The 27997-nt window shown below is 42.2% G+C and overlaps 1 protein-coding gene and 1 pseudogene across 2 annotated transcripts; both read right to left on the bottom strand.

Annotated features, from left to right (window-relative positions):
• Nucleotides 1-1123: 1123 nt before the first annotated feature.
• Nucleotides 1124-24614, bottom strand: LOC117755818 (filamin-A-interacting protein 1-like). Of its 2 annotated transcripts, XM_034575923.1 has the most exons (6): nt 24349-24614; nt 13115-13409; nt 12370-12543; nt 11853-12031; nt 2749-5542; nt 1124-1760 (listed from the first exon to the last, which is right to left on the bottom strand). In XM_034575923.1, exons 2-6 carry the CDS (start codon nt 13400-13402, stop codon nt 1554-1556), a joined length of 3642 nt encoding a protein of 1213 aa, XP_034431814.1. In that variant the 5' UTR covers nt 13403-13409; nt 24349-24614; the 3' UTR covers nt 1124-1553. The 2 variants fall into 2 exon arrangements, with proteins under 2 accessions (XP_034431814.1, XP_034431815.1); XM_034575924.1 differs by lacking the exons at nt 11853-12031; nt 12370-12543; nt 13115-13409; nt 24349-24614 and adding exons at nt 5653-5773; nt 6382-6643.
• On the bottom strand, nt 3225-20545 carry LOC117755828 (annotated as a pseudogene).
• Nucleotides 24615-27997: the final 3383 nt, after the last annotated feature.

A 27997-nucleotide genomic window follows, 5' to 3' on the forward strand; every position in this document is an offset into this window, starting at 1 on the left:
ATACAACATTTATGTATATATACAAGTTTGTTAAAAAAAAGTTGTAGAAAGTAAAGTTTATATTTTTGTCAATGTGTTTGAGGAAAGTTAATATTTAATTAAATAGTTTGAAAATATTTGTGATAAAAAAAAAGACTGTCTATGACAGTATAAAAGAAAAACTGAACAACTGAATTCTGAATTTATGGCAATCTAATTTACTTTTTGAACCACTAACCTGTTTAACTTTGTGTGGTATGAACCCACATCTTGAAAGTAAATTTTAAATAGTGACATTTTAAGAAGATCTTTGTGAAATATAGGAAGTTATTACAAATCCATAGATATTATAGTATGTATAATATGTATAGTATATTATGGATTCAAAATTATGTGAGTTTTGTGTCATAACAACAAAAGTTTAGCATAAATGCAGAATAGTCTGTTAATGGGAATGAAAGAATAACATTAAAAATGTCTTGTTACAGCATAAACATTTTCTCTATAAAATTATCTTCATGAAAACCTAAACAAAAGCAATTTTGCTGTGGTGGTAATGATATACTGCCATACATTCTTCTTGTAATTCAAGAGAGAGAAGTTCAAATGTGTCTGTAAATTGACTCTTACATTCAGATAGATGGTTTTCAAAGCAATAACAATTCAATTCTCTGAAGTCAATGACATTTAAATATAATTACTTAATTTTATTTGTATTCATCTTCAATTCTTATCATAATGATAAATAGGGTTAAAATGTATTCTGTTATATTTATTTATAATAAATAAATGTTTTGTTTAGCATCTGTGGTTTTTAAATCTGAAAAAACGAATATGCCTTCAGTTTCACTTCAAATCATTAAGGCCTTTTTCTGCTTCAAATTATTTCAAATAACAGAATGAAAAAATTTTCTGAGGTTCACACTGATGTTCCCTCAGCCCATGATAGTTCAGTACATCATTTGAGTGCATTTCTAAATAATAGAAGTATTAACTGTGAACACATTACTTACTATAACCACACAAAGGAAACAGTCACATGCAATTGATCTGACTAGATGTACACAGTTGTGCCTTTGTATTTGCTGCATTTATATGTTTTTTTAATTTTTCTGTACAATTAAGCAAGTCACACGACCCTTTGACCACATATTTATTTTATAATACATATTAAGTACAAATCTTTCACGGAAAAAAATAAACATAATTTACATTAGTAAAGTATTCTGGTCTATAATGGTTCCATATAAAATATATCCACAAAGTCACTCAAACACTCAAAGCAAGAGGCAGTTAGTAGCAGCACAGTCTGATATGATATTTAACCCAAATGCCCATCACAATACACACTGTAAATACAAAGAATATGTATTCATCCATATCACAGAAATAGATATGAGACTGACAAGTATAAAAGACTTTACAAAAATAAATGGCTTGGTTATCAAATAGTTGTATAGAGACATCAGAGCTTTTTTTCTTATTGTGAGTGTTGTCTTAATCCCTTAAGCCCCATATTTAGATAATGTACATGTATATCTGAAAATTGTATGTGTAGACTATTATTGTGTCAATCAGGCTTTTCCTCCATTTTGTAGAGCATTGCTGTTCACAGTGGATTTCCTCACTTCTATCCTCATAGACTGTGTCTCGGCTCGCGACTCAAGCTTCACTCCCCCCGAGATGCCCATGGATCCCAGCACAGCTTTCCCCGTCTTCAGGCTCTTTGACATTGGGATGCGGGTCAGCCCTGTGCGAGGCTGTTGGGCATCGTGCCCGGTCTGACAAAAGAGAGAGAGAGAGAGAGAGTGAAAGAGTACAGTTTCTCAGACAGGGAAATGAAGACAGGGAGCACTTGAGGCGAACATAACGAATAAATAAAGGAAAACCCCATTACAGGAAGAGGAAAAAAAGCAAGAACTTCCAAACAATTTAACTGATCATCTGCACTATAGGAAGTGTGTGAAGGAAAAATGTAAATATTTATCCATTCTTTCACTTAAATCCTAGTGGGTGAGCTCTCGTCCAGGCCAAGTTTCGACTTGCAGTTCCTGGTGTAGTGCTGTTTTGTGTCAGCCAGAGGGCACTGAGCCCTGCATGGCTGTTTGTGTATGTAAACACCGTGTAACAACTATAAATTACAGCATGACTGAAGCAGGGTGGCAAAATGCCACATCATTAGCTCTGCTGTTCTGAGGCCTCCCCATAGGGACGTTTCTGTCACGCTAGGCATCTGATCCACAAAGAGCAAGTTATAAGGTCCACTGAAACACCAACACAGAGCTGCTTCCTGACCCATTTCTGTCCGTGTGAGATGAAGCTGTGAGTGAACTTAATTCACCTTATGAAACCTCTCGTAGAGTAAAAAGAAAAACAAATCAGTAAAAAAAAAAACTTGGACTACCTCTGCTGTATTGAGTTTTCTCTAAACCTGGACGTATTAAAAGGAAAAATTACTTTGCTGGGCATCGTGTGAATTTAAATTACTTTTGTATTTTGATGGAATTTTAAATAGTTAGCCATTATGGGAACTATCGACTATTTCATGAAATTAGCTTAAGATAGTTTCAGACATACACTGAAGTCCGGACATTTTCCTGAAATTTCTGAATGCAAATGTCTAAATCAATTGCTCTGAACAGAACTATCCTGGAAACCCCCAAGCAAAATGTCCGGAGAATGCCAGTGACATTATTGTTTTGTCTTACTGGGATAGAGGAAAACATTATTTCATAATTAGGATTACTTGAACCTCTAAATAAAACTTACCATGGTTTGTGTCGGTTTGGATGTGCAGGATGTAACAGGGGAAATCGTGATACTGCTCATCACTTTGCTCTGTGAGCTCCTGGTAGCAGTGGTGGTGATTTGGCGGGGCGAGCGCAAAACTGTCCCAGTTGATAAGGTCATCTCCTTGCTCTCTGTCACAGCAGCCACTGGCCTGATGACCATCTTTGGGGTCATGCTGTTGCCTAGGTGAATGTGGATCTTATTATCTTCAGTGGTGGTGATGATGCTGGTGCTGTTGTGACCCTTCCGTATAGGCACCGGGACCATCTGCTTCTCTGGGGTAACCTTGAACACAGCTCGGCCCATAGTCATCTCCTGCGGCTCTGGGGAGGCGGAGGCTTCGGATACTACAGAAGTGCTGACTGTCATAATGGAGACAGGGGACAATGGCCTGCCTGAAGCAGTGGAGCAAGGTCGGTTGCTCTCAGGAGACTTGGCTCTGGATATAGTTGTGATGGTGACTGGAGACTTTGCTCTTTCAAGACCCTGATGTCCAGTGGTGGGCTTTCGTTTGGGGGTTTGGGCAGAGTAGCTGGGAATGATTGTGATTCTTGATTTAGGTTGAGATGGGTTGGGGCTGAGGGGAGCTGAGCTAGAGAAAACGTCCTCAGTAGTTCTGATCTCAAGAGTGGTCATGTTGTTTTGATGGTCTGGTGTTACTCGGATGTGTAAGGGCTGCCCTGGCTTTGGGGACAAGGTCAGTTCAGAGGGCAGATGATCTCCATTAATGTGCAGAGACTTTTCCAAGCTGGTCTCTTGAGGGGGGTTGTCCTTTTTCCTCATCCAGGGAATCCAGGATTTCTTCAAGCCCATGTCGCTGCTCGATGAAGGACAACGCTCAATAGACTTTTCTGACTTCTTGAGGCACTTCTGTCTGAGGTTGTTCATGATGTGATTTTCTTCTTGAACCGACTTCCTGATAAACACAGCTGGGGTATCCTCCTCTGCTGGCCCAGACGACGACGCCTCTGTCTGTACTCCAGTGGAAGTCACAGCAGCGTCCACCATTCTCCTCCCATTCAAGCTGGGCCTTAGTGCTCGACTGTGGCGCTTTGCTATCTCCAGCTCTTTGGAGAGATGGAAAACTTCAGTTCCCATGTTCTTTGCTTTCTCTTCCTCTTCCAGGAACCTCTGCTGCAGGACAGAGTAGTCTACTTGCAGCTGAGAAAGTTGGTCTTCTTTGTGCATCAGTTCATGGATCTTCTCTTTGAGGGCAACTACATCCGCCTGCAGTTCCCTCATTTTGACCTCCTCTCTCTTGCATCGTTGTCGGAGGTCTTCTTCCTGGCTGTCCTCCTCTCCTTTCTCAATCGCTTTGTTCCGAGCTATCTGATTCCTCATTTCCTCCACCTGCCGGGAGAGAATGTTGGCTTTGTCCTGCTCAGTCATGAACCTTTTTTCCAACATGTCGTACTGATCCTCCGTCTTGATCAAATCTCCTTCTACCACTTCAAGTTGTTTGAGACGATTTTTCAGGCGCTCAATTTCAAAAGTCAGTTCGTTAACTTTGTTGTCTTCTTTTCTTATGGGGTCAGGTGTTCGTCCCGGGTCACTTTTCACCAAATTCTTCACTGATAGCTTCTCTGCTTGCTCAAACCCATCTAACCTCTTTTTCATTTGGCTGACTTTAGAATTGAGATCCGTAGATGTATCTATTTCATAAGCTAGCTTATTGCTTAGCTCCCCCTTTTCTATGGTAAGAGTTTCTACTTTGTTTTCCATCTCTGATTTTAACTTCAGGAGCTTTTTGCTTTCTTCTATCAGTTTCTCAGTCACCTCCATGACCTTACTCTGCTCAACCTTGACCATTGTACTCAAATCCTCCTGTTTCTTCTCATCTGACTTCATTCTTTCCATTAGGGTCTTTCGTTCTTCCATCAAAGCAACCGTCAGTGACTTCAGCTTACTCAAGTCATCCTTAAGACTCAGTTCTGACTTTTCCAACTTGAGTTCTGAAGACTCAAGCTCTTTCATACGGATCCTGAGAGCTACGACTTCATCTGAGAGCTCTTTGCTCAGGCCCTTTTCTCTCTCTAAAGCAGTGTGTAACTCCGCACACTCCGACTTGCTGATACTGAATGCATCCTCAAGCTTCTCTAACTCCATCATCCTTTTCTGGAGCTTCTCCACTTCTAGCCTAAGGTCTTTACTTTTATTGTCCTCCTCTTGAAGCCTCTTTCTCAGCTCCCTACATTGATTTTCAGTCTTGGTAATCTCCTCGTCCTTTCCTTCCATTTCCAGCACCTGCTTCCGCAAGTTTTCCACCTCAGCAATCAAGTTGGAGTTGCCACACTCCCCTTTGCCAATCTTCTCCCTGAGCTCCTGCAGTTCCTCCTCAGATTTCCTCAGGGCCCTGTTGCTCTCTTCCAGCTCCTCCACTTTATGCGTAAGCCCCAAAAGCTTGACGTTGAGTTGACGGCTGTGGCTCTCCTGACTGGCCAGCTTGGCACTCATTTCTTCGTGTTGTTGGGTGAGCTTATTTGATTTCTCTTTCAGCTCAGCCTCCAGGCTCAGCACCCTGTGGCCATCCTCCTGGGCATGCTCCCTGGCCTCACTCAGTGCCTGCTCCCGCTGCTGCAGCTGCTGGCTGAGTTCCTGGACCCGCTGGCTCTGTTGGTCCATTTGCTCCAGGTGCTGCTGGCGCTCATTGACTAACATCAGGGCAAAGGACTTCAGCTTGACCAGCTCCTCTTGCACCTTGGCCAGACGTTTAGAGTGGTCCTTCTCCTTTTTGACCTGATAGGCTTTTTCGTTTTCAAGCAACCTCTTCAGTCTAAAGGTAGGAGGAGAAAAAAGGCAATGCTTTAGTTTGGTATTTGTCAAAGTCAGAAACTTTGTATCTGTGTTAGCCATCTGTGTCACAGAAATATGAATTATTTGTACCCCAGAATGTAATGTTTTATTCCAGTTATTGTTTCAATGATGTGAATGATCCTACTGATTCTTTTCAGACTAGTTTGAAGGTGTTCTCTCTTTATGGAAGTCATGATCTCAAATCACACCACTGTAAGACACAAATCCAAGATAAAACAAATTTGATACATATTGAAAGTAAAAACTGAAATTCAGGATTCTGAGATTACATCCAGTAACTGAAGTCATTTTGAATCCATCCAAGATTTTAAAAAAAGACAATTTCGTTATAGATATACTGCATGTTGTGCACAAAAGATCTTATATGCTATGTTACTATGCAGAACAAACACAAAGATCGTGAGGGTAAACTAGCAAGGATCTACACCACAGCACAACTCAAACATTGTTTTCATTGATGGGATAGAAACTAAGGACACAAACTGCTCGTGAAAGTTTAACAGCCCCTCACCAAGTGCTCCTCTTTTCTCTCAGCTTCTTTCTATGCTGCTCATGCACATTCTCATCTCCGGCTCCGACCAAATGCATGCAAAGCAGATTGAATGCAAAGCTGCGTGTTCTCCTTGTACACTCAGACTAATGCAATATTCTAATAGAACATTTTGCATTGTAAAAGAAACCAAATGAGTTTGCAACCGGCAGGACAACAAGGATGCAGGTGCCTATTCTACATACATGTCCTGTCACCTCGAATGGGGTTTGTTTGACAGCACAGAAACAAATTAACCTAAAACTTACCCTCTATTGATGCTCTACAAGCCACCACATGGACATTTCTGCTGTTAGATAAAATCCACAGAATGCATAAGATGCACCAGGAGCCTCCTTTTCCACAGACCTTCCACTGTCACATTCCATGCATGTTCTCAGGACAATGAGAGGCGAATAAATACAGTGGAGCACAAGCAGACCTCCTGTGTGTGTTGTCACCTCATCCATATAAGGCAGAAATGTGTGTATGGGAGCGTTCGTGCTGTCCGGGTTTGGACACTGTGAAGGGGGTGGGACCCTTGCCACAGGAGGAGTGTTTTGGCAAGCTCCCCCTCTCCAAATTTCGTGCTTTCATAAAACATGTCTTGTTTAATGGAAAACAACTATGGACAGTTATTTTAATCCTGAAGGTTTACAAATGTATAAAGAAAGGATGAGAAAGAATGATAAATATTAACATTTCTTTCTGACAAAATCTGGTTTGGTTCAAGATTGGTGCGAAATAAATTATATCTCCATTTTCCAAAGTGCACATGCTGAATATTGTGTCTGCACGATCTCACTGGTATGACAGGGGAGAATGTCTGCCGTGGTTCTATTCCAGGGGCAACTGTACCTGAACGGGGATCCCTGCGAAGTCTACGTGTGATGAGAAAACCAGATATGGATGAGTCCAATGTCTCCCGTGAGGCGGAGAGAAGATCTAGAAGGATTGAGCGTATCCATGACGATAGGTTTATGAAGTGCTATATGCCCAGACTCTTGCCATGAAACTATGCAGATCAAGTAAATCAAAAAACTACAAAGTTTCACAAATCTCTGCAGATGAATTCAAATTGAAATCCTGTTGTCTCTCAGTTGACATGTGACAGTAAACATCCAACACTGATTCATTGCAGGATTCATTGCCAAGTAGCATTAGCTGGCATGCCTGGCTACTGTACAAAGGAGCCATCCAGCTCTTAAAATGCATACTTACACAGTCAGATGTCACTGACACCCTAGTAATTGGCAATCCAAAATTACTTTCCTGCAAAGGTCAAAGTCATGATGTCAGGGGGTTTTGGCACCAATGGTCAGGTAATGTAAGAACTATAGTTTAATTTAGAAATAACTATGGATTAAGTGGCTGCATCCAGTGGCAGATACAAATGCTTGGCTATATGCGATATGCTATATATATATATATACTAATTACTATGATAATAGTACTTGCTCCTTGTTCCTACTTTATACATTAAATAGATGTTAATTTATCACCTTAATGCCTCCACCAAGGAGATTCTGATCTCCCAAAGAATAATTCATGGGTCTTGATGGGAAACAGGTACATTTAGGGAGCTGATATCTATGAATGTGTGAAATATGGTGCAGTTTGTTCAAATTTAAGTGAACTATTGGATCTTGGCTCTACTCAGCGCCATTCTTGTTTGAAGAACATTTCAGGTTTAAGAAATTGTTTGAACGAGGGTGTCAGCATCCTCAACAACTACAAACTGTGCTTGCGAAACATAAACACATTTTTGCGCAGGTACACAGGTGTGATGTACAAGCCAGGCCCAAAATCCACAAGCGGGCTTTTTTTTTTTCATCATGGAACAACATCTCATCCCATGTTTCCTTGGGAATGTGCTCAGAGGCACTGCAGCCAACCCCCCACGTCAGGAGGCTGAAGACTGAAGGAGACACGAGCTGCCAAAAAGCTGTCAAAGCAGTAATGACCTTTCTTGACAGAGAAAAAGCATTAAGTGTTGAGCAAGAGAGTCGGTGATAATGTACAGTATGCTAGACTGATATGGTGCGAAAAGAGAGAAATCAGAGGCAGGCCTTCACAGTAGGTCTACACACTGCTCTGTGCTCAGAATCTGCCAACGGATTCTTGAATAATGTGTAGTTTGGGTTTAAATGACAAAGAAAACAACCATTCAGACCTTTTCATTTTGTGTGCGTGACTGTATACACTCTTTGAAACACACCTCATGAATGGCAGCCATTTCTTCTCTTAATCGTGACACATACCACCATGCCACTCAAATATTTAAACTTCCTGACTTATAAAGTGCTCTGTTGTCTCAGAGGGTGTTAATGGCTGGTGGCTGTCTGTCAGAAACGGCTTCTTCGGTGCCCATCCTCTGCATTCCTGCAGCTGTTTGGCACAAGACCCCTGACTTCTCTCTCTTCGCTCTCGCCCAGATGGCTGGAGGAGATACACATTGATAAGGACGAGACGATGACATGCCTCCATTTCACCTGAGAGACTGAATGTCAAAACAGAGCGGTGCCCGACATGGCGGATTTGTGCATACCCCAGTAGAGGTGTTAGCCGCTGATAGTTTCATGCAGAGCAGGTGCTGTATTAAGATTTCATCAGGGTTTTTTTGGTTTGTTAGCAGGATTACACAAAAACAATGGAAACGATTTCCATGAAACTTTCTGGAGGATTGCAGCATGACCCAAGGGAGAACCCATTCATTTAAAGCAGAATCCCGATAAGAGAGGGCGTTAGCCTTGTTGGAGGTATGTGCTCTCAGGTATGTTTAGCACTGCAAGCCCACCCCTAATGCTTGGGAATTTTAGTAGGCTACTACACTCTGACCAGGGACGTTTTTATGGGTAAAAAGTTTTACCAGGAACCTAATTTAGACCCTGGTCCCTGCAGTAGAAACGCAAGGAGATCCAACAAAGGTTTCTAAAGCCAAGTTCCTAAACGTGGCTTTAGACACTTTTTCTCCTTCTGTTTTCTGTTTGTTCTCCTTCCACGACCCTCATTCTCGTGACACTCCAAGACAGTTTTGTGTCCTTTTACGGCAACAAATAGAAGAACCTGGGCTCTGCAGGCACTGACAGATCAAGCCTGAGAAGAGATCGCCCCCTTTCCTCTCTCTGTGGTGACAGAGGCTGACCTGAGTGAGCCAAGGAACCTCCTGGAAACTACCTGGCAATAGAAGGAGGTCAACTCTTTCTAGCATGCAAACTGAGAGTCAAGTGAAAGGGAAGTGGGGGTTCATGAAGTGCGTGATTTGTGTCATATGCTTCAAACTGAAGTCAAGGCTGACTGCCACCGATGACTATAGGTTTTTATTATGTTCTCATTCAAGAAGACGTGTACAAATTTGGACAAAATTTACACAGAGAACGGACAGAAGACTACATCCATTTTCATATCTAAAGTTGAGCAGAAATGAGCCTTAAGACTAATTCACAATTGGTCGAGGGTGTGTACGGCAGCTTTATCCCCTGATCGCTACCGCACAGAATCTGGCTCCAAATGTGCAACATGGCAGCGTTTTAGGATATTTTGGTTTAATTTCTTTATCTATGGTTTCCCCCCTCAATATAGATTGTAATAATTTAAACAGAAAGCAGCACTGTGCCTGAATACACCCTCACAGAGCTGCTGTCATGTTTCTCCTCACAGCTTCCCAAAAGCCCTTCTGTGCTGTCACTACGACGTTTGAAAAGATGCTAGACGGCACTAATTTACTTGCACATCAAAGGGAAAACCCACTTCTTGACTTTCATCCCGTGATTTTATCTCGGCTCAACTTCTCTGCACTCACTCATGCACACATTTTGCTCCGGGATAGATGTGTTTGGAAGTAAAAGTTCATTAGGATGTCAGTCAAACCAAATCCTCACTAGAACATAATATATGCTCTCTCGTACAAAACCCAAATGGTTTCAGTTCCACACACAGCAAGTTTGTTGAAATCATAAAACACCCACCTTCACTCTAAAGACAAGTTAATTTAGGCCTGTGCGCTCACTGATTTACACTCAAGAACAAATTATTCATTGAAACGTTCTAAATCATGACTGCCCTCGTTCCCTCGTCCCATGAAACCAGCCTGAGGAGAAGCCGGAACACTGAAGCTGAAAGTCTGCTGCTCATTTCCCCACCGTCTCCCTCAGCGTCTGATGGCAGCTCAACTGTCATGTCTGTGATTTAACTTCCACGGTCTGTTTCCTGCATCCTGCAGTAAAAGCCCAAGGTATAGAAGCTTTGTGTATGTGTGTGTGTGTGTGTCTGTGTGTGTCGGCTCGGTCAGTGCTGCGAAATGAGCTGTTTGAAGTTCAGACAGTTCATGAAATGTGGCATGTAAGTGGTTCCCAGTCTGCTTCACCTTTAACTGGCGCTGTATACACTGTACTGTACATTACTGCAGGTCGCTGTCCTCCTCGCTCACATGTGCAACCTCACCAGAGAACCGCGTATTCACTTGCATCCGATGCACAGTATCCCCACCTCTCAGGGTCATTGAGTGAGAATGGGCACTGATGTGTTAATCACTGGGAATTGCAACGAAATACATTCCTCAACAAGCAGCAGCCAATTAAACCCTCTCATGTGTGAGGACTTTAATTAGTAGGGCCTCCTCCTCTCTCATAGACATTCAGCGCACATCCACTCCTCGAGTTTGTTTCATCCCCGTGAGGCCCTCTACACACACACACACACACACACACACACACACACACACACACACACACACACACACACACACACACGAGATGCAACCATCCGCCTCCCCACTTTTAACCTCATCCAACCTCTCACCCCCCCCCCCCCCCCCCCCCCCATCCCCCCCATCCCCTGTTGACCAACAAGCCCTGACCCACCCACAGCGATGACTTCACTCTACAGATGATGTCATGGGAGATTAGCGCCAGTGAAATGGCCTTCATCCCGATACTCCTCCTCACATCCTCTCTACACACCCTGACCCCTTCCCCAGTTACAGTTTTCCACTCCGCCCTCCCTCCTCCCATCCCCGATCTATATGCACCTCTCCCTGTCATGGTATGTGAGGTTATCACTTCACTAACCAGCTCCCTCCATCCTCACCCTCGTCCTCTCGTCCTCTCTCACCAGGTTGATGAGGCCGTCTTTCACACATTCTCCAAAGTTGATGCATTCCATCACCCCCCCCCCCCCCCCCCCCACTCCACTTTATATGTTCCACACTGCTTTTATAATCCATGGTGGCTCTAACTCATGTTTTCACTTCCTCACTCCTCTCCCTCACCACTCCTCTCCTCCTGCTTCCATTTCCTCTTTCCTCCTAAAACTTAATTTACCAGTCTGTGGATGCAAACAAACTTTCCAAATGAAAAACACATTATGTTTGTATCAGTATAGCAAATAAAGTTGTATTTACACTTTAAATTAAAATGGTAAGATCTATAAGTGTAGTACCATTTAAACTGTACATAAAAAGTAATGTTTTAGTTTTTCAACCTGATACATATCCAATCCAATGAAAATGTATGTCAGTACTACAAACCTATTCTGTATTTTAACACATATTGATGAATGTTACAAAACTTTTAATGACAAAAATAGATATTCTACTGTGTAAAAGCCGTGTTTTCTTATTTTTCCTTGATTTGGTACATCTCTGAAGTGACCTTCTCAGATATTAAATACTATCATTTAAAAAATAAGACCATAGCAGTTCTAAGCCCCAGTTCCCACACTCCTCATCCTCCCTCCTCACCTCTCTCTCTCCTGCTCCAGCAGGTTGGTGAAGTCGTCGCTCTTGTTCATGTAGTCCACATGTTTGCGTTTCTCTGTGTCCAGCTCGTGAACGGTGCGGCGGTGGCACTTTTCAGCGAGCAGCAGCTGACCCAGCATCCTCCGGTACGTGTCCTTGTGCTTCTCCTGCAGACGCTCCAGCTGACACAACCACAGAAGCAGAAAAAAGACTTTGCTGTGATGTAATATGACACTTTTCTTCCAACAAAGAGTGAAGGATTTTCACATTCAAGCTTTTACCCTCTGAAATATATTTGACTTATTTTTGCAATGTAACAGATTTAAAAGAGAAATTATTTAAAACTTAAATTTTTAATTTTCCAATTATAAACGTGACACTGATTCTATATATATTATGTAATATATTTTTAGAGCTGATAACTCTTCTTTACTGTTTCTCTTTAGACTACTTGATTTTGTCATTGGAATGTGTTTGCTGAGAGCAGAAGCCTTGCGGTTACTCAGAGCTGCACACTGACCTCAGCCATAGGCTTTTGGTAGACACTGTGGTTGTGTGGCTCAGTGCCAGTGTTGAAGCCGTCTCTCTGCAGGGCCTGGAGGGCCGAGTTGGGGACTGCAGAGCCGTAACGGGACTCGAGGGCCTCTGGCTCAGTCTGTTTGGACTTTAACATGCCGATGACATCCTCTCTGGCCTGAAATAACATAGACATAAAAAGACTTATATATGGTATAGAACAGGGGTTAGGGTTAGGGGCTCGGGGCTCTCAGAGGTAAAAAAACTCCCTCACCCCACCGTCTGTTTTATAAACCATTGAATCTCTGAACTAGCTTTCACAAAATCCCATATATATTTCAAGTCTTCAGGATAAATACATTGTTTAAAACGTATTTTCATAGGAAAGCATTTTTAAATGCCTGATTTTTTAGCTGTTGGATCGAGGAGGAGGAGTTTGTACTCACTCCAACTGGGCACCTGTGTGAAGAGACTGGCCTCTCAATTCCCCCAATATTGTCACATTCTAAACACATTGCAAATCTGCCTGCAAATACTTGCATGTTGCCATTTTCAACCACAAGATAGAGCTATTGTGCAAGAAATTCTAGTTAAACTCAATCCAAAGCATACGGATGCACTTACTAAACAAATTGATATTTGTATTCCTCCACGATGCCTTTCACAGGTATGTTTTCTTACCCTACACAAATTACAGCGGGTAAAAGGTCAAAGGTCACATGCAAAGTGAGAATAACATTGAAACCCACTTGAACCTCTCCCTCCATGATCCCCAGCAGTTTTAGCAGATCCTCTCTGGACAGATCCATGATGTCCCTTCTTTTCTCTCTGGCCTCAGAGGAATCAAACAGCAGCTTCTCTTTATCTGTGATCACCTCCACCTCCACCTTATCCTCGCTCTCATTCTGCTGAACTTTGGTCTTCAGGCTTTTCACGGGCAAACCCACTTCCTGTTCCTGGCTGTTGTCGTGGTCGTCCTGCGGAACCCCAAGGACGCCGTTGGCCTCTCTCTCCACCCCGCTGTTTTTGGACCGCATCCTCTACCTGCACCAAGGACAGAGGAGACAGGAGGAAGTTTATTTTTAAACAAAAAATACATTTTGTTTTAAACAAACATTTTCAGTTTCAGTTGAAAGTTTGGCATCTGACTATCTGTCAACTGTAACACTTCAGATTGTGATTGTTACAGAGAGTTTTACCACCTTCCTTATCTAGTGACTCCCCAGCCGCTTTACTGACCTACTTCTATCCAATACATTCACCCAGACACAAACATACTGCACCCATGATATTGACCTGTGTAGCATTCCTATAGTGGAATGAATATCCATAGCACTGTGTGTCTGTGTGGGTGTGTGGGAGTGTGTGTGTGCATTCCTGACACGTCCCCTCACAGGCGTTGTGTATCTGATGCTGAGGGTTGATGGTCTGGAGGCACATTTGTGGCACCCCTGGGTGCTCTAACCTTTTATGCTCACATTAAAAAAGTCTGACTCAAACATTTTATCCAGAACCTTATCATAAATCTGTTGATGACAGACTGAATTTAATTACACCACATGAATCACTTATAACATCACAGGTCCTGTTGAGGGGGCCTGCAGCTTATGCTGTAAACCTGATTACTTAAACATACAGTGAGCTGGGAGAATAACACAGAGGAGCTACAGCGGTGCATACATGTACTCTTCACTTATATGTAATACATCAGTGGTTCCAATTTTAAGTAACCTGAAGGACCTCACAAAACCTTATCAGTTTGGCTCTGTACCTCTCACATGTATTATGTCCCAAGTGCTGCATTTGAAATGATATGTTATTCAGTATTGCAGATGTGGATAGTTGTACATATATATTATTGTCCATGCATTTGATAAACTCAGTTAAATAATTTATCGGGCCACAACCCAGCTCAAGGATGGAGATAGAAGGAGAGACCACCCATTACTTGTTACCAAAATAAAACAATCCATACTTTAACATAGGGCTGGACAATAAGACCAAAAATTACATCAAGATAAAAACGTCAGTTTATATAAATAATTATCATGATAAATGTCACATTATTATTTCTTTTAAAAGTCTAAAGACGTATTTTTGGTCCTGAGGGGAGGTTTTCGTTTTTAATCTCTTCTTTATGAGCAGAGATGACAAACACTCCATAAACAGTAAAACCTCTTATAAACCTGAGGTCAATAAGTTATGTGTTATATAACTCCTTAATGCACAAGCAATATACATTGAATCTATTTTATCTTGCTTTTGATGAAAATTGTATTGCAATATGTATTGAAATTGTTTTGTTCCCAAGCCCTACATTTATGTCACTCTTTCAACTGTATATTATTTAATTTTAGCTGTTTCATTTTTTTCTCAAGTACTTTTAGCAAACTATTTATCCACTATCTTTATCTAAATGTTAAAATGTCACTGCTTGCTTGATAACTAGAGACTCTCAGTGTCAAATGTTACAGCTGATGCATGTTAGTAACAGATGACTTCATCAGCTTATCAATTCACAAATGACAAATACTAATGGTCAGCATCACATCAATTTGTTATTCTGTTATCCAGACATATGCAAATACTTGTTATACACATTTGTAGCTGAGATAATTTCGCCCTGGTCAAAGTTGTAGTTGCTGTTTGTCTTCATCTGTGTGTGTGTGTGTGTGTGTGTGTGTGTGTGTGTGTGTGTGTGTGTGTGTGTGTGTGTGTGTGTGTGTGTATGTGTGCGCGCAAGTGTGTTTCAACATTTTTGACGAGAGCCTTGAGACCCTGACAAACTGCACTTGATCAGTTTCAGATATGACATCAACGCACTTGTTAATTGCAAACAGAGAAACACCCCCACGCCCCTGAAATCCCCTCCATAGCACCCTGCTGATGTCATAGCACCCTCACCTCTGATTCATGCTTTGAGACATCCTGAGCGAGTCCGCCAAATATATTCAGAGTGCAATCTGGGATCAGCTACGTGATAGAAGTGAAATGGCTGTTACAGAAGAGGAATGAGACTCTCTGTGCAATGTGGAGAGGCTTGAATGTGAGTCATTCAAAGGTTTCGCTTAGAAAAAATGTTTATCTTCTTCTGTAATAGCAGTCAACAAAGTTAAGACTGAAGCAGATTCTAATGAGGCTTGAAACCAGCTCTTTGAATTGCACCTATTTCCAGGAAAACATGAGAGAGAAGAGTGGAAGATAACACTGCATCTCATGGTTCAAACCGAACCGACAGATCAGGTACATTCCCTATCTTAGCACTGGGAGTTCAGTGAGTGCACACTGGTTCCAAGCAGATCTGGCTCTCAACTGGTGCCTTCTGTCCTGCCCATAACTGTTAGTTTCAGCTGTGCTGCTCCCTGTCACACAGTCTAATGTTGTGGTCCAGAACGGCTACAATTTACATGCCACCATTCAAACAGTGCCAACGAGTCTGAATGACGACCGGGGGTGGAGGGGTATTTAAACGGGCACCACTGAGGGCACGGCAGTGACGAAACTTAGAAACATACTGTAGATGACGGAATACAGCTGACAAAATGGTTGACACTTAGTTAGGCACTCCACGGTTTATTTTTAAATTCTTGGCTGATGCCATGAAAATCCAGAGAAGCTACTGTAACAGCTCACCTCGTTTTCAGGGTCACTCACGTTCACCAGGGCAAACGATACAGTTGAGAGCTATATGAATATAAAAATATTATAAAATAGAAATCTCTTCAAACACTGATGATATATGATAAAGGAATGTATGATGACAAAGTCAATAATTGCAGAGTTAGAGTTAAAAGTAAATATCAAGCCTTAATTACATTCCTTTGTCACAACGGTTCTATAACGACATCTTAGGAATCATTGCCAAAGAATTTTCAATCTGTATATTGGCCGCTATATCTGTATCGGACGTTTTCTATGGCATCAGCCCCAAAATATTAATATCGGTCGGACTCTAAGAGAGACCCAAACAATGAGCTGAAACATACTGAAACACTCTGTAGACTGAGGGAATGTGCAGACACATCACACATTGTCAGTTGATGCATTATTAAAATAATAATCCTCATAATAGCAGCCTTAAGAGTTTTTTCATTAAAAGGACTTCATACATCTCCGACCTTCCTGAGGTTGCACATATCGACAACATGTCACACAGGACATTTCCTGGACAGCTGTGGGAGATGGTAACAGTCACTTCAGTTTCATGGGCTCTATTGATGATGAGATTTAGTTTGACAGACAGCAAAGTAAATCTGTCATCGCAGCTTATTGATAACAGCACTTTGCATCAATATGATGTCGTCACTGTCTGATCCACATTGACTGGTCGCCGCTGTCCCGATTGTAATGAATTCTCCAGAGGAACATTTGGGGATTCGTGAGCCACGCGTCCAGAATTCCAGTCTGACACGTGACATTCCCAGTTGTCTTTATGGAAAATAAAGGAGAGCCGGGAGACAATGAGCCATTACACCGAGCTCTGACCCTATGCCCGCCACAATGCCTACACATATTCATGGCATCTGAGCCATCTGCACAATGCAACCGCCCACCGTCTAATACCTTGATGTCTTCTAATATGAAAGGGTGGCCTAATACCCGGCGAGACCCCAGTCAAGGCCTAAGTCTAAATTTAAAGCAGGACCCTAAATCTATCCCAAGGTTTGGGCTAGTCCAGCTGTCACATCACATATATGAGTATTTATAGGCCTCACCAAAAAACATATGCCTCCATTCCACAGCAGGAAAAAAGGGGCTATAAATTTTGTCATTGGTCAGCAAGTCAACAAGAGCATGTGGCAGATAGCTCTCATATTTTCGGTGACAGTCCCGCAGCTTCAGAATGGAAGCAATTGGCAGATTAATTGATTAGTCGATAAACAGAAGATTAGTTAGTTATGATTAGATGATTAATTGAAGTGTTTACATTATTTAATCAAGAAAAACATGCAAATATCAACTGACTTCTCCACTATGGAGGTTATGTTTACACCCCTGTCCATTTGTTTGTTAGTTTGTTTGTTTGTAAACGAGTTTACACAAAAGCAACTGGATGTATTTCCATGAAACTTAGTGGAAGGATGGTGTATGTGTCAGGGAAGAACCCATTCAATTTTGGTGTGGTCTTGATCAGGGGGCGGATCCATCTATTGGGAGATAGCAACCTTTTTTTATTATGTTCTCAGAGAGTAATTCATGGAATAGACATATTTAGGCAACTGAGTGTGAGAAATTTAGTGCATCTTGATTGATATTTACGGGACTGTTGGGCTTTAGCAGAGATACATGCTTTACTGAGTGCTGTTGTAGTATTATATTAGATTATATAATACTATATTTATATTTTTTCAAGTTTCATATCCATGGGTTTTGGATTGTTGCTCATCTGAATATGTCCCCTTGGGATTTTGGAGATTATCAAAGGTGTTTATCCCTATCTTAATAGGTTTATGTGTTTCAGACTTCAATTGTAAAGTGAAGGACGCATGTATCATTGCGCAGATAGTCTGAATTTAAATCCTGTGTGTGTTTATTGTTCAGAGCTTTAAAAAAAACTGAAGATAATGTGAATTACTATTTTAGCAGAAATGCTCACTGTTATCCCGATGAGGTATGGAATCTCGAGTCCACGTCTGTGAAGTTCATGTAGAGAGAGGACGCGAGTAACAGGGGAGGTCAGGACTTAATATTTTGGCGTGCAGCCATATTAATTTGCCAGAGATGAAAGATGAGAACAGCAGCTGCAAATAAAGCAACAACGTGCCACAGGGAAAAAAATGATTAGTTTGATTCAGCGAGCTACCACGTATTCACGCCGCAGACCTAATGTGACCAAACAAGGTGTTAGAAATGTTCTTTGCATGCGAGCGTTTGGCAGCCCGCTCTGCCAGAGGACACTGATAAAGTGCGGTTACGCTCGAGAGGCTCTTCCGTCCTTACAAGAAAAACACGCGCGGCCGCCAAGATATGGGAATTTCAATCAAAGCTGTAGCTGCAGATGAGATTCCGAAGCTACGAGACAATCCGTCTGGATATTGAAAGTTTTGTGAAACACCTATTTCCCATGCACGGGTACAATGCTGCAGACTGTTCCCGGACTGCGACGGACAGCACATTCCAAACTCCACGGCCGATGACTTCTGAGGTCAGCCATGATACCTCAAACATGACGTAGCATACTGGAGCAAAATGTCAGCAGAGGTGGTGGGTTTCATCTTGTAGTATTCTCCTGATGTCAAATGAACCTGATCCTCTCACTGACTGGAGCTTCAGCAGTTAAGGTTTCACTAATGAGTGAACTAGGAGGAAGGTCAGTAATTCTCCATGTGCAATTACTTACATACTGCTCTAAGCAAAAAACTCTCTTTGCATCATAAATAATTCCTCTTGAGCAGTTCCTGAATCAGTAACACATGAATTATGACATATTTATGACAGTTGTGCTGGTTGCAGTTTGTTAAATATTCACTTTGAGTGTTAGGTATAGGGTTAGGGGTTAGGATTTTGTCATGAGAGCAATAGTGAATTATGAACATTGGAGTGCGTGTGTGACTTCAGTCGCACAAACATGCAACCGCCATTGTTCTTAAAGCGCCACTCCGTCACCGAGCATATGGATCGCCGCAGCTGCTGGAATACATGAGTCACCCCCATCTGTCAAAATTAGTTTCATATACAGCGGGCCCTACATAATGGGAAACATGAACGCATCCGTTATTTGTAAGACTTGAACCAGTTGTGGCCTCAGAATAGGGAGTGGTCCCCATAGCAACAGTGTTTTATCTGCTCTATCAGGAGGGTCCAAAAACCAAACTGACTAAACGGCTTGAGTGGATATCGTCTTCGCAGCATGCAGATGAAGTAGGAGATCAAGTTCTGGTTGTTTCTATGAATAGAGGCAGCAACACAACATATGGATGAAACAGACTGAGATATGGTTCGATGTCATGGGGCGAGCCACTTGTCTGAACTCTCTTGTCTCCACGTCTACATGATCGGAATTCCACTGAGGGTAATTCCTTTGTTAGCTAAAGAAATCCTTGGCTCACAGATAGACGTTTTTGTGACTTTTTTGGAACGTTAAGCTTATGATTGATGACCCTTTTCAATTAAGGGCAGTTCTTTGACTGGAAAGGCCTGTTGACTTCGTGACACGTTGTTTAATATTATTTAATATTATGCCGATGCCACAGCTATATCACAGCCATTGGAGGTCATAGATTGAGACAACATCTCTGTCACTGTTTCAATCCGAGGGTTAACTGGACTTTTGTTGCTCTGGATCGTGTCACTTTGTGGTTTCACTTCCTCAATTTCTGATATGTGGGGAGATCATTTTCTGCTTATGGCCATACAGGCCCTATTAGGGGCAAAGTCTGCTGCATCTAAATTCGATGGAACTCTCTTCCCTCGTGATACTGTATTGTTTTTATAGACACTGAATTTAATTATCAGATGTTTTATAGGAGCTGGCGATGAACCAACGGATAAAAGTCCATTTTCACAGCAGACAGTTTGAGATGTCACAGGAGGAAAAGCACATACAGTATTAACAACTGGCTGCAATGCTGTCTCAGTAAAACCAAACCACTGAGCCCAAAACAACAATTAAATGAACCTGGTATGGTTTTGTCAGCGTCAGTTTTGGTTGGTCCTCCAGACTGAAGTATCTCAATGTTAATAATTATTCAGTGAAAACTTCATAGCCACAATTCAGCTCAAGTGGAGCCAGGGGGTTGTATTTGTGAAACCGAGTGAATTTACAATCTGAGCTCCTGGAAGAACCACTTGTTCTTGCCCGTCTTATACCTCTCCTCAAACTTGATCTTGGCCTCCCACCTGGCTTTGAGCTTGAGACCAGGATCCCTGAAGACGTCCTTGTTGATGACAGTTTTGTCCAGAGTAATATCTGCAGAGTATGGGATTGAGGTGGTTGTAGTTGAACACCTTGACAAAGGCCTTGATCTTTGACCTCTTGGCAATCTTCTTCTTGCCCATGGTTGTGATAACCTTACGGGGATAGCGGTCGATACCTGCGACAAGAGCGTGGCAGTGAGGGCGGTCAGCCGTGCCATTGACGATGGCATGTCCGACAGTTTTGCGCCTAGCGTAGCTTCCAGCAAGGACCATCACCACCTTCCCAGGCTTCATAAACTTGCCCATTTTGATGCTGTTCTACCGCCGGAAAGAGTGGACAGGGTGTTTTTTTAAATGTTTTAAACACATAACTAGAACACATTTAATTCTAAGCCTCCGTGTTTTTCCCACATTCCCACTTGAAAGTGCGTATGCACACACCGAAGTCTGAGCTTTGGAAATGATATGCTGCATGAGTGTTGGATTTTAAGGTTGAAAAATGCATCTTTGACAGCTTGTTTTTGTACGTCTTTAGTAACCTGAGGGCATGAACATTCAGCCTTAAAACTAAAAGTTGGTTCAACCAGTAAACATTTTTTGCTTGGAATCATAATGTTATACCAATGACGTCATGAGAGCTTTTAAGGACTTCTTGCTTACTGCACTTTTTCAAATCTTAACCACTGTATTGTTTGGTGTTGCTATTGTGACTCTCGTCTTTTGTCTCTGGTTGTTTACCTTTTTCGTATTGGACAAAAACGAGTTATCATAAAAACAATGAAGTGCATAGTTTAAGGTGGAACAACAATAAAGTAGAATAGAAAGGAGGACCTCTGTCTCACTGACAGTTGTGTGAAATAACAGTGTGGTGTTGAATCTGCAACACAAACTAACAATCAACCACAGAGACTAACTGTTACTGTGCGGTCAGTAAATATGCGCTGGTTTATTATCCCATACTCAGAGTCATCACTGGACAGATGAGGTCTCTGGGTAGCTGTCATCATCACACACTGCTCCACTGGAAGAGTCATGATTATGTAATTTCCCCTGAGAAAAAAAACATGGCTGATAGAAGGAAAGCATGTGTTGGATAGAAAGGGTGGGAATGAATTCAAATCATATTTCCTCTTGTTGAATTTATATCAAGCCTTTCTTCTAAGAGAAAGCCAGACACAAACTGTGTATGGAAAATACTTGTTAACGTACAAACTTCAATCAACCTGAAACATTTGCAACACAACGTAATAAACCTGCACGTGAACTTGGTGAATGACCTCACTACTTCTAATTTGACTCCATGTCAAGAACCAATTAACAAACAATCTACTGTTTATAGCCAGTATCTCACACCACATATCAAATGGTCTTAAGAAGATCTTGGGTTGCTGTGGAGTTTGAGGACTTATTTTTAAACCCAGGAGATCATGAGTTATACGCGCGGCAGTTCTGCGAAACATCCAAATGTGTCTAAACTGCATTTTTGGAATTCAAGTCCAGAGGCCTGCATACGACTGGAGCTGTGCATATGTCAGTGACAGCTGTTGTTGAGGCCCACCAGACGTATGGGAAAGACACCGACTATGCTGGCAGCGATGCAGCTCCACCTCCCATTATAGTGCGTTTCTGTGCACGCACATAGAGATGTCCTTGAATGAAGTGGCCTATGGGTGCACACAGACAACTGCATACAACACAAATGCATACAGTAGTAAGAAAGGAATGGGGTTGATGTGTATGTTAAAGAATAATTATAATAATAATAACAACTATTACTAAAATACTGACGTTAGAATTTTAATATTTTTATAACTGCTTATATTCTTTTGTATATTGTCCAAAGCTTTGTGTTAAGAGGTGAGCAATTCCTCAAAACAAAGGCTCAAGAACACGTTCATTCCTCTTCTTTGTGCTGCACACATGGATTGATGCACTTCAAAGTATTGTACAGACTACACCTCAGCATGAACACTGATTTTGTCGAACTGGAAACAGAAAAACGCACAACCCCACACAATATTCCCAAAAGATGTGAAGAAGCACTCATATGGCGATCTTTTATAGACATAAACAACATGGTGTGTACCATAAACTGTATATAGGGATAAGCAACATGTCTCCACTTCCTCCCAGTATCTAGTCTGATCACTAATATAAAATATCGCTGAACGCTGCCATCTTCTGCATTTGTGAGTCTTTGTAGTAGCCATCTGAAGATGCAGAGGTATTGAGGTGTCGTCGATACACTCATTCAACCAATCGCGAGTCAGTCTCAGCTCATGTTGTTTCACCCCCTTTTTACAGCATCAACAGCGTATTGGAAAAATAAGCACATCAGGCTGGTAAGAACTTTCTAAAATGATACAACCAATCTTTGAGAAATAATTATTTGATGTAGAGTAACTTTTTAGTTTGGTCAGTGTTCATTCCACTAACATGCAAGAGGAGGGATTTAAGATCTATACTGCAGCCAGCCACTAGGGGGAAACTGAGACACTTTGGCTTCACTTTTGGGGAGCTGTCATGTCATCCAACTATATAAACAGTCTATGGTGTGCAAAGAAATATCTATGACATCATTTTTTTGCTTTTGTTTATTTCTGTATAAACTTTAGAGAATATACACATATTATATATGTAACTTTATTGAAACCCCCCCAAATAAAGAGATCCACAGAAATCCCACAGACACTAAATTTTGTGTTTGATGAGATAATGCTACACCTCATAGATAAACTATGTCACCATCTGCATGAGCAACAAGTCAGGCGACACAGAGCTATAGTCATGTCATGATGTAACCAGTGAGACATTTAACGCATCTCAAATCAATGCCGCTTTGGCAAACACCCATGCGCAGCCAGCTTGGTTTCAGTTTAAACAGGGGCTGTAATATTGATTTACAGTACGACTGATTGATTTACATGCTGAGACTGACCAACTGCCCAGTCAACTCTCACATATCTGTCTTTTTCAAGTGGCCATTTCGCTGATGGAGCTCCACCGCGGACCTTGCAGGGTACATGGGCCGAGCGAGAGAGGATGTGCGCAGATAAAGCTGGAGTACGCACAAAAATGTTAATGAGTGATATCTCTGCTCCAGCTCTCTTCGTCTTGTTTCGGCGGTGATATCACCGGGTGCTAAGAGGCCACATCAGCTGGACAGGGTGGGAGGCAGCGGGGGAGAGGAAGGGTGAGGCCCTGGACACTGACAGCAGCCTGAACCACACCTGCACTACATTCCCCTTTTGTGAGTGAGGCACATTTCACATTTCCTTCTTGTCTTCTCACTGAGGTATAAGGTGATGTGCGCCTTGATAAACGGACAGCGGCAGCAGCAGGAGTCATGTGTCTCCTCCGAAAGGCCGATGACCTCACGTTGATGAAATGGAATTCATTTTGGGGGTCATTACAACCCATAAATATTCAGGGTGAAAGATGTCATCCCGCTGCAGCCCATGAATGCCTCCTAATGTACAACAGTGAGAGGTGGATGGTGCTGCGGAGGTGTCGGAGTTGGTCGGATGTGGGAGGACAAAGGTTGCATTTGTGTGTGTGCATATGATTTCCAAACATGAACCAACCTATAAGCTCAGTATCATATCATCTCAGTGCACCATAACCCATGTTGACTGGAGACGTTGTGGGTTTCTCTTCCCACATGCAATGCCCAAAATCCCTCGTACTAAACTGTCTTATTCATACAGTGATATAACATGTGATTCATACCGCTCTCTTTTATGCATTCATAGCCACAATGCCAAATCTGTATTGCCATTGACAGCACTAAGAGTAGTCCCTTGTCTTCTCGTGGCTGAGTAATTAATTCAAAATGTAGAAATCCATACTATTTGAATATATTAAAATGGGCTGAATTGATTACACGCTTCAAGGGAAGACTTGTTTCATTCACATGGCTCAAATTCAGCTCAAGTGGAGCCAGGAGGTTGGATTTTGTTGGGGTTCGTAAAACTGTTGACAGTCCGGCCACAGCAGCACCTGTACCTGAGCCCTTTACTGTAATGAAGACCAGATGGACAGAAGCACATTGTCGTGTCCGGCAGTATCCCACAAGGCCAAGGGGAACAGGAGCATCATCTAAGAAACTCAGGAGAAGCTGACTTACCTGCCGTTGTGTTGTTCCCAGGTTTAAGCAATTAGCAGCCACAACTAGTAATCCAAGAAAAAAAAGGCAGTCGAAGGAGTCGAGTATCCACTAATATCCTCTCGCTTGTGTGGTCCACTTGTGGCGTCTGCTACTGAGTGGTGCCAAGAGCCATCTCTCTCTCTCTCTCTCTCTCTCTCTCTCTCTCTCTCTCTCTCTCTCTCTCTCTCTCTCTCTCTCTCTCTCTCTCTCTCTCTGTCCTCTATCAGTTCTTCAGGTCAGGGAGGAAATGGTAGAGAGAACTAACACAGCACTGTAACTTCCCTCTCTCTCTCTCACCCTCCCTCTCTGCTTTAACTCCCACAGCCTATCCAGTTCTGCTCTGCCCAGCACTAAACACACCTCTCGTTTTCTTTCGCCCTTTCTATCTTTCCCAGAAGCCAGTGGACGAGTGTGTGAGAATAAAAAAGGCAGAACAGGGTGGGGGGTTGAAGGAGGTAAAGGCAGGCACTGTTCCACGGCCTCTCAGGGTTGAAAGGGGGCCGTTACCCGGTGCAAGAGCAGAGGTGCGGTGTGATGTCTGATCTTGTCACGGGGCCAGATCTTTTCACTCAGCTGCATCCTCCATACTCCCTCCCAGCTCTTTTTGACCAGAGTCACACAGAGACTAAAAGTATGGCCCTATATTTAACTTGTCCACTCTTGCCAACGCGGGTGCTGTTAGCAGCTGAGGCTAGCTGAATGCTAGATGTCTTGGCTGGCCGGCTGCACATCTAATTCTCCCTTGCTGCTGCTGACCCCTTGGTGACAGCTGAACCCTACCGTACCATTTTCTCATGCCGGGAAAGTCCGGTGACAGCAGCCACTCAAGCCCTATAACAGTGGTACAAGGAACCACCAGTTGCTGACTTAGGAGGAGTGATTGTGGCCAAATTCCCGTGGACCTTGGGAGCTAGACTGGCTTTTTGGCCCTGCTTGTAGAAATCTAAATCAGGCCAGGGAGCTAAAGCTGAGGTACAGTAATTGTGCTCCGCATAAATTGTAACAGTTGCTGCCAGGGTACTGTTGGGCAAGATATGTGCAGGATTTCAAGGGAAGTAAACACGCCTAATCTTGGTTTACCTTTTTACTTTTGGGATCATGTTAAGCCACTTTTTAAGGCCAACAAAAATGTTGTAGTTGTGTACAGTACAAGGTAAATTTACTTAAATGGCCCTTAAAATAAAAGAGAATTAAGACCATGACTGATGACCCCGTCCTTAAAATCCCAGAAATGTGCAGTATAAATTGCAATCAGTGGGTTTGTTTGTGGTGGTGAAAAAATCTGGCTCAGGTTCCCCTCTGCAGAAAATGTATAGCACCTTTAAGAGTAGACATAGCAGAGGAGTAGAATTGCTTCTGTGTTAGAACCAGATGTAAGCGGTTCAGGGATGTATCAGGCTACTCCTTCCGAATATGGTCTGAGTGATCGGATCTCAAATGCGTTGCCAATGCGTGTTGAGCTTGTTCACACCAGTAACTTGGAGCTGTCCGCTGGCGACCAGATCCCTCAGGATGGACGTTCCAGGTCAGAGCAGGACCAAAGGTGAAAAGGGAATTATAGTCATCAAGCCTGGTGGAAAGTGTTGACATGTGTGGGAATTGAGAGCTGGAGAGTCCAAAATGGAGGAAGCTGTAAAACACAGGTTAATATTTAGTGAGGATAATGAAGTGTATTGTTTTACTAGTTGGGGTTGAATGTTGAGGCCTCCAGGGTCCGGAAGAGATCCAAGACATACTGACAAACACAACATTTCAGCTTTAAAATGTCATAGGCAAACAAGCCAAGAACAGTGTTTTGTGCTAAATGCTTAATTCTAAAGTAAGCATGCTAACATGCTCACAGTGACAATATAAGCGGATGCAGGCATAATGGTTACCATGTACTACATCATCTTACTTTACCCTGTTAGCATGCTAACCTTTGTTAATCGGTTTTCAGACATTAACACTGATGTGTCAGGATATAAAGTTGCAGTTCCCTGAATGCTGTGTCAAAATTATCATAATGAAAGTTATTTTACTTTGTGAAGTCAAATAACTTATGAGATTTACAATATATCGACAATATCATGAGTTCTATATTCAAGGTAAAATAATTTTCTACATCCTCATCATCATAGACAGAAAAGACAATACAACAGTTTTGCCTTTCTGCCTCTGATTTAATTGGTCGTTGATTTTCCTTTTAGTTTTATTATTTGGCGTGTGGACATGGCTTTAAAAAATACTAAAGCAAAAAAAAAAATATGTGCGTGTCAAATCTTAGTGTTTCCAGCTGGACCTCGTTCTGTGCTTCTGCTTCATGTTTATCGTGTTTTTAGCTGATGATTATGACGGTTTCAGTCTGCTGACTTTTACATTTATATAGTTTATATATGATGCAGGAGAATTTCAACTCAGCCAGTATATTTTTATCCTTATAGACAAAGTCCTGTCTGGTCACCCGAGGGAGATGCCTGGCGAACATTATGACACTCTTATCACTAGGTGGAAACCAAAGCAAACAAAAAGACGCAGATAAACTCACAGAGGAATTATGTCAGACGGACACATTCACTCCCTCCTCAGCTCTTTTGTGTTGCAGTGAACATACGTCTGACCTAAGAGCAGCTTTTGTTCACACGTTCAGCCGCCGCTGAAATATGAGGGTGTGGGTCTGACGTAATGTTTCAGTAAAATGAAAACACACTTCAGCAGACACAAATGTATCCAGAGATGAGCATGAAGAAAATGGAAGGACAGTTTCTGTCTCTTTACATTCCTTGACCTCATTTGTTCATTTGTCAATTGACTTTCCCAAGCACCTGATATCGGGTCATCCAAGAGTTCTCCAGCTTTGGAACAACCTTAAAGACTTTTTTTTTCTTTTTTACCTTTTTCTTTGTCCTGTGTGTGACACTCAGGGTGATTTTGAGCAAAGATAAACTAAAATACAAAGCGCATTTGTTTGACAGACCCCTTCCTCCCCACATATGAAGTCATGTGGTATCGAAGAGGAAGATCTGTCCAAACTGAGGTCATGAGTGTATTTTGATTGAACACCACGATTCCCACACCCAGAATGAAGTCATGTGGTGGGGATCCAGTTTAGAACGAGGTTTGTTATGATTTCACTCTGTATATATAATGCCCACAGGACAGTTCTGGTGCTGTCCGGGCCCATTGGGGCTGCGGTTGTTGGGAATCATGGTAGAAATGTGGGTCGGTTGAAGTCGCTGCCATTCCCACACTTATGCGATGCGATCAGAATGAGGAGCACTCAGATTTAATGAACACAAGATGGATGATAGAGTGTTGCCGTGGGACTTGAGCTTTGTCATCCAGTTGCGTGGAAGCAAAGCAAGTTAACGACAGAGGTCCCATTCAAAAATGCTCCAGCCTGCAACATTAGCAGCCAGAGCTGTCCAAGCACTGTGATATTAGACCAGACAACAGGGAACATGCTGTTCCTGGTCCAGAGCCACAAAGGGACTACAGAGGATTTAAGCAGAGGAGATGAAGGCCAAAGAAAAATGATGAAGAAAAGTCAGGGAGTCAGAGGACATGAGCAGATCTTTATACCCATGTTTATTCTTGTGGTCACTTCTGTAAAGCGTGTTGTTTTAAAGGAAAGTCTATTGTTTTTTTC

Source organism: Hippoglossus hippoglossus, chromosome 22 (assembly GCF_009819705.1).
Source record: "Hippoglossus hippoglossus isolate fHipHip1 chromosome 22, fHipHip1.pri, whole genome shotgun sequence".
Taxonomy (NCBI): Eukaryota; Metazoa; Chordata; class Actinopteri; order Pleuronectiformes; family Pleuronectidae; genus Hippoglossus; species Hippoglossus hippoglossus.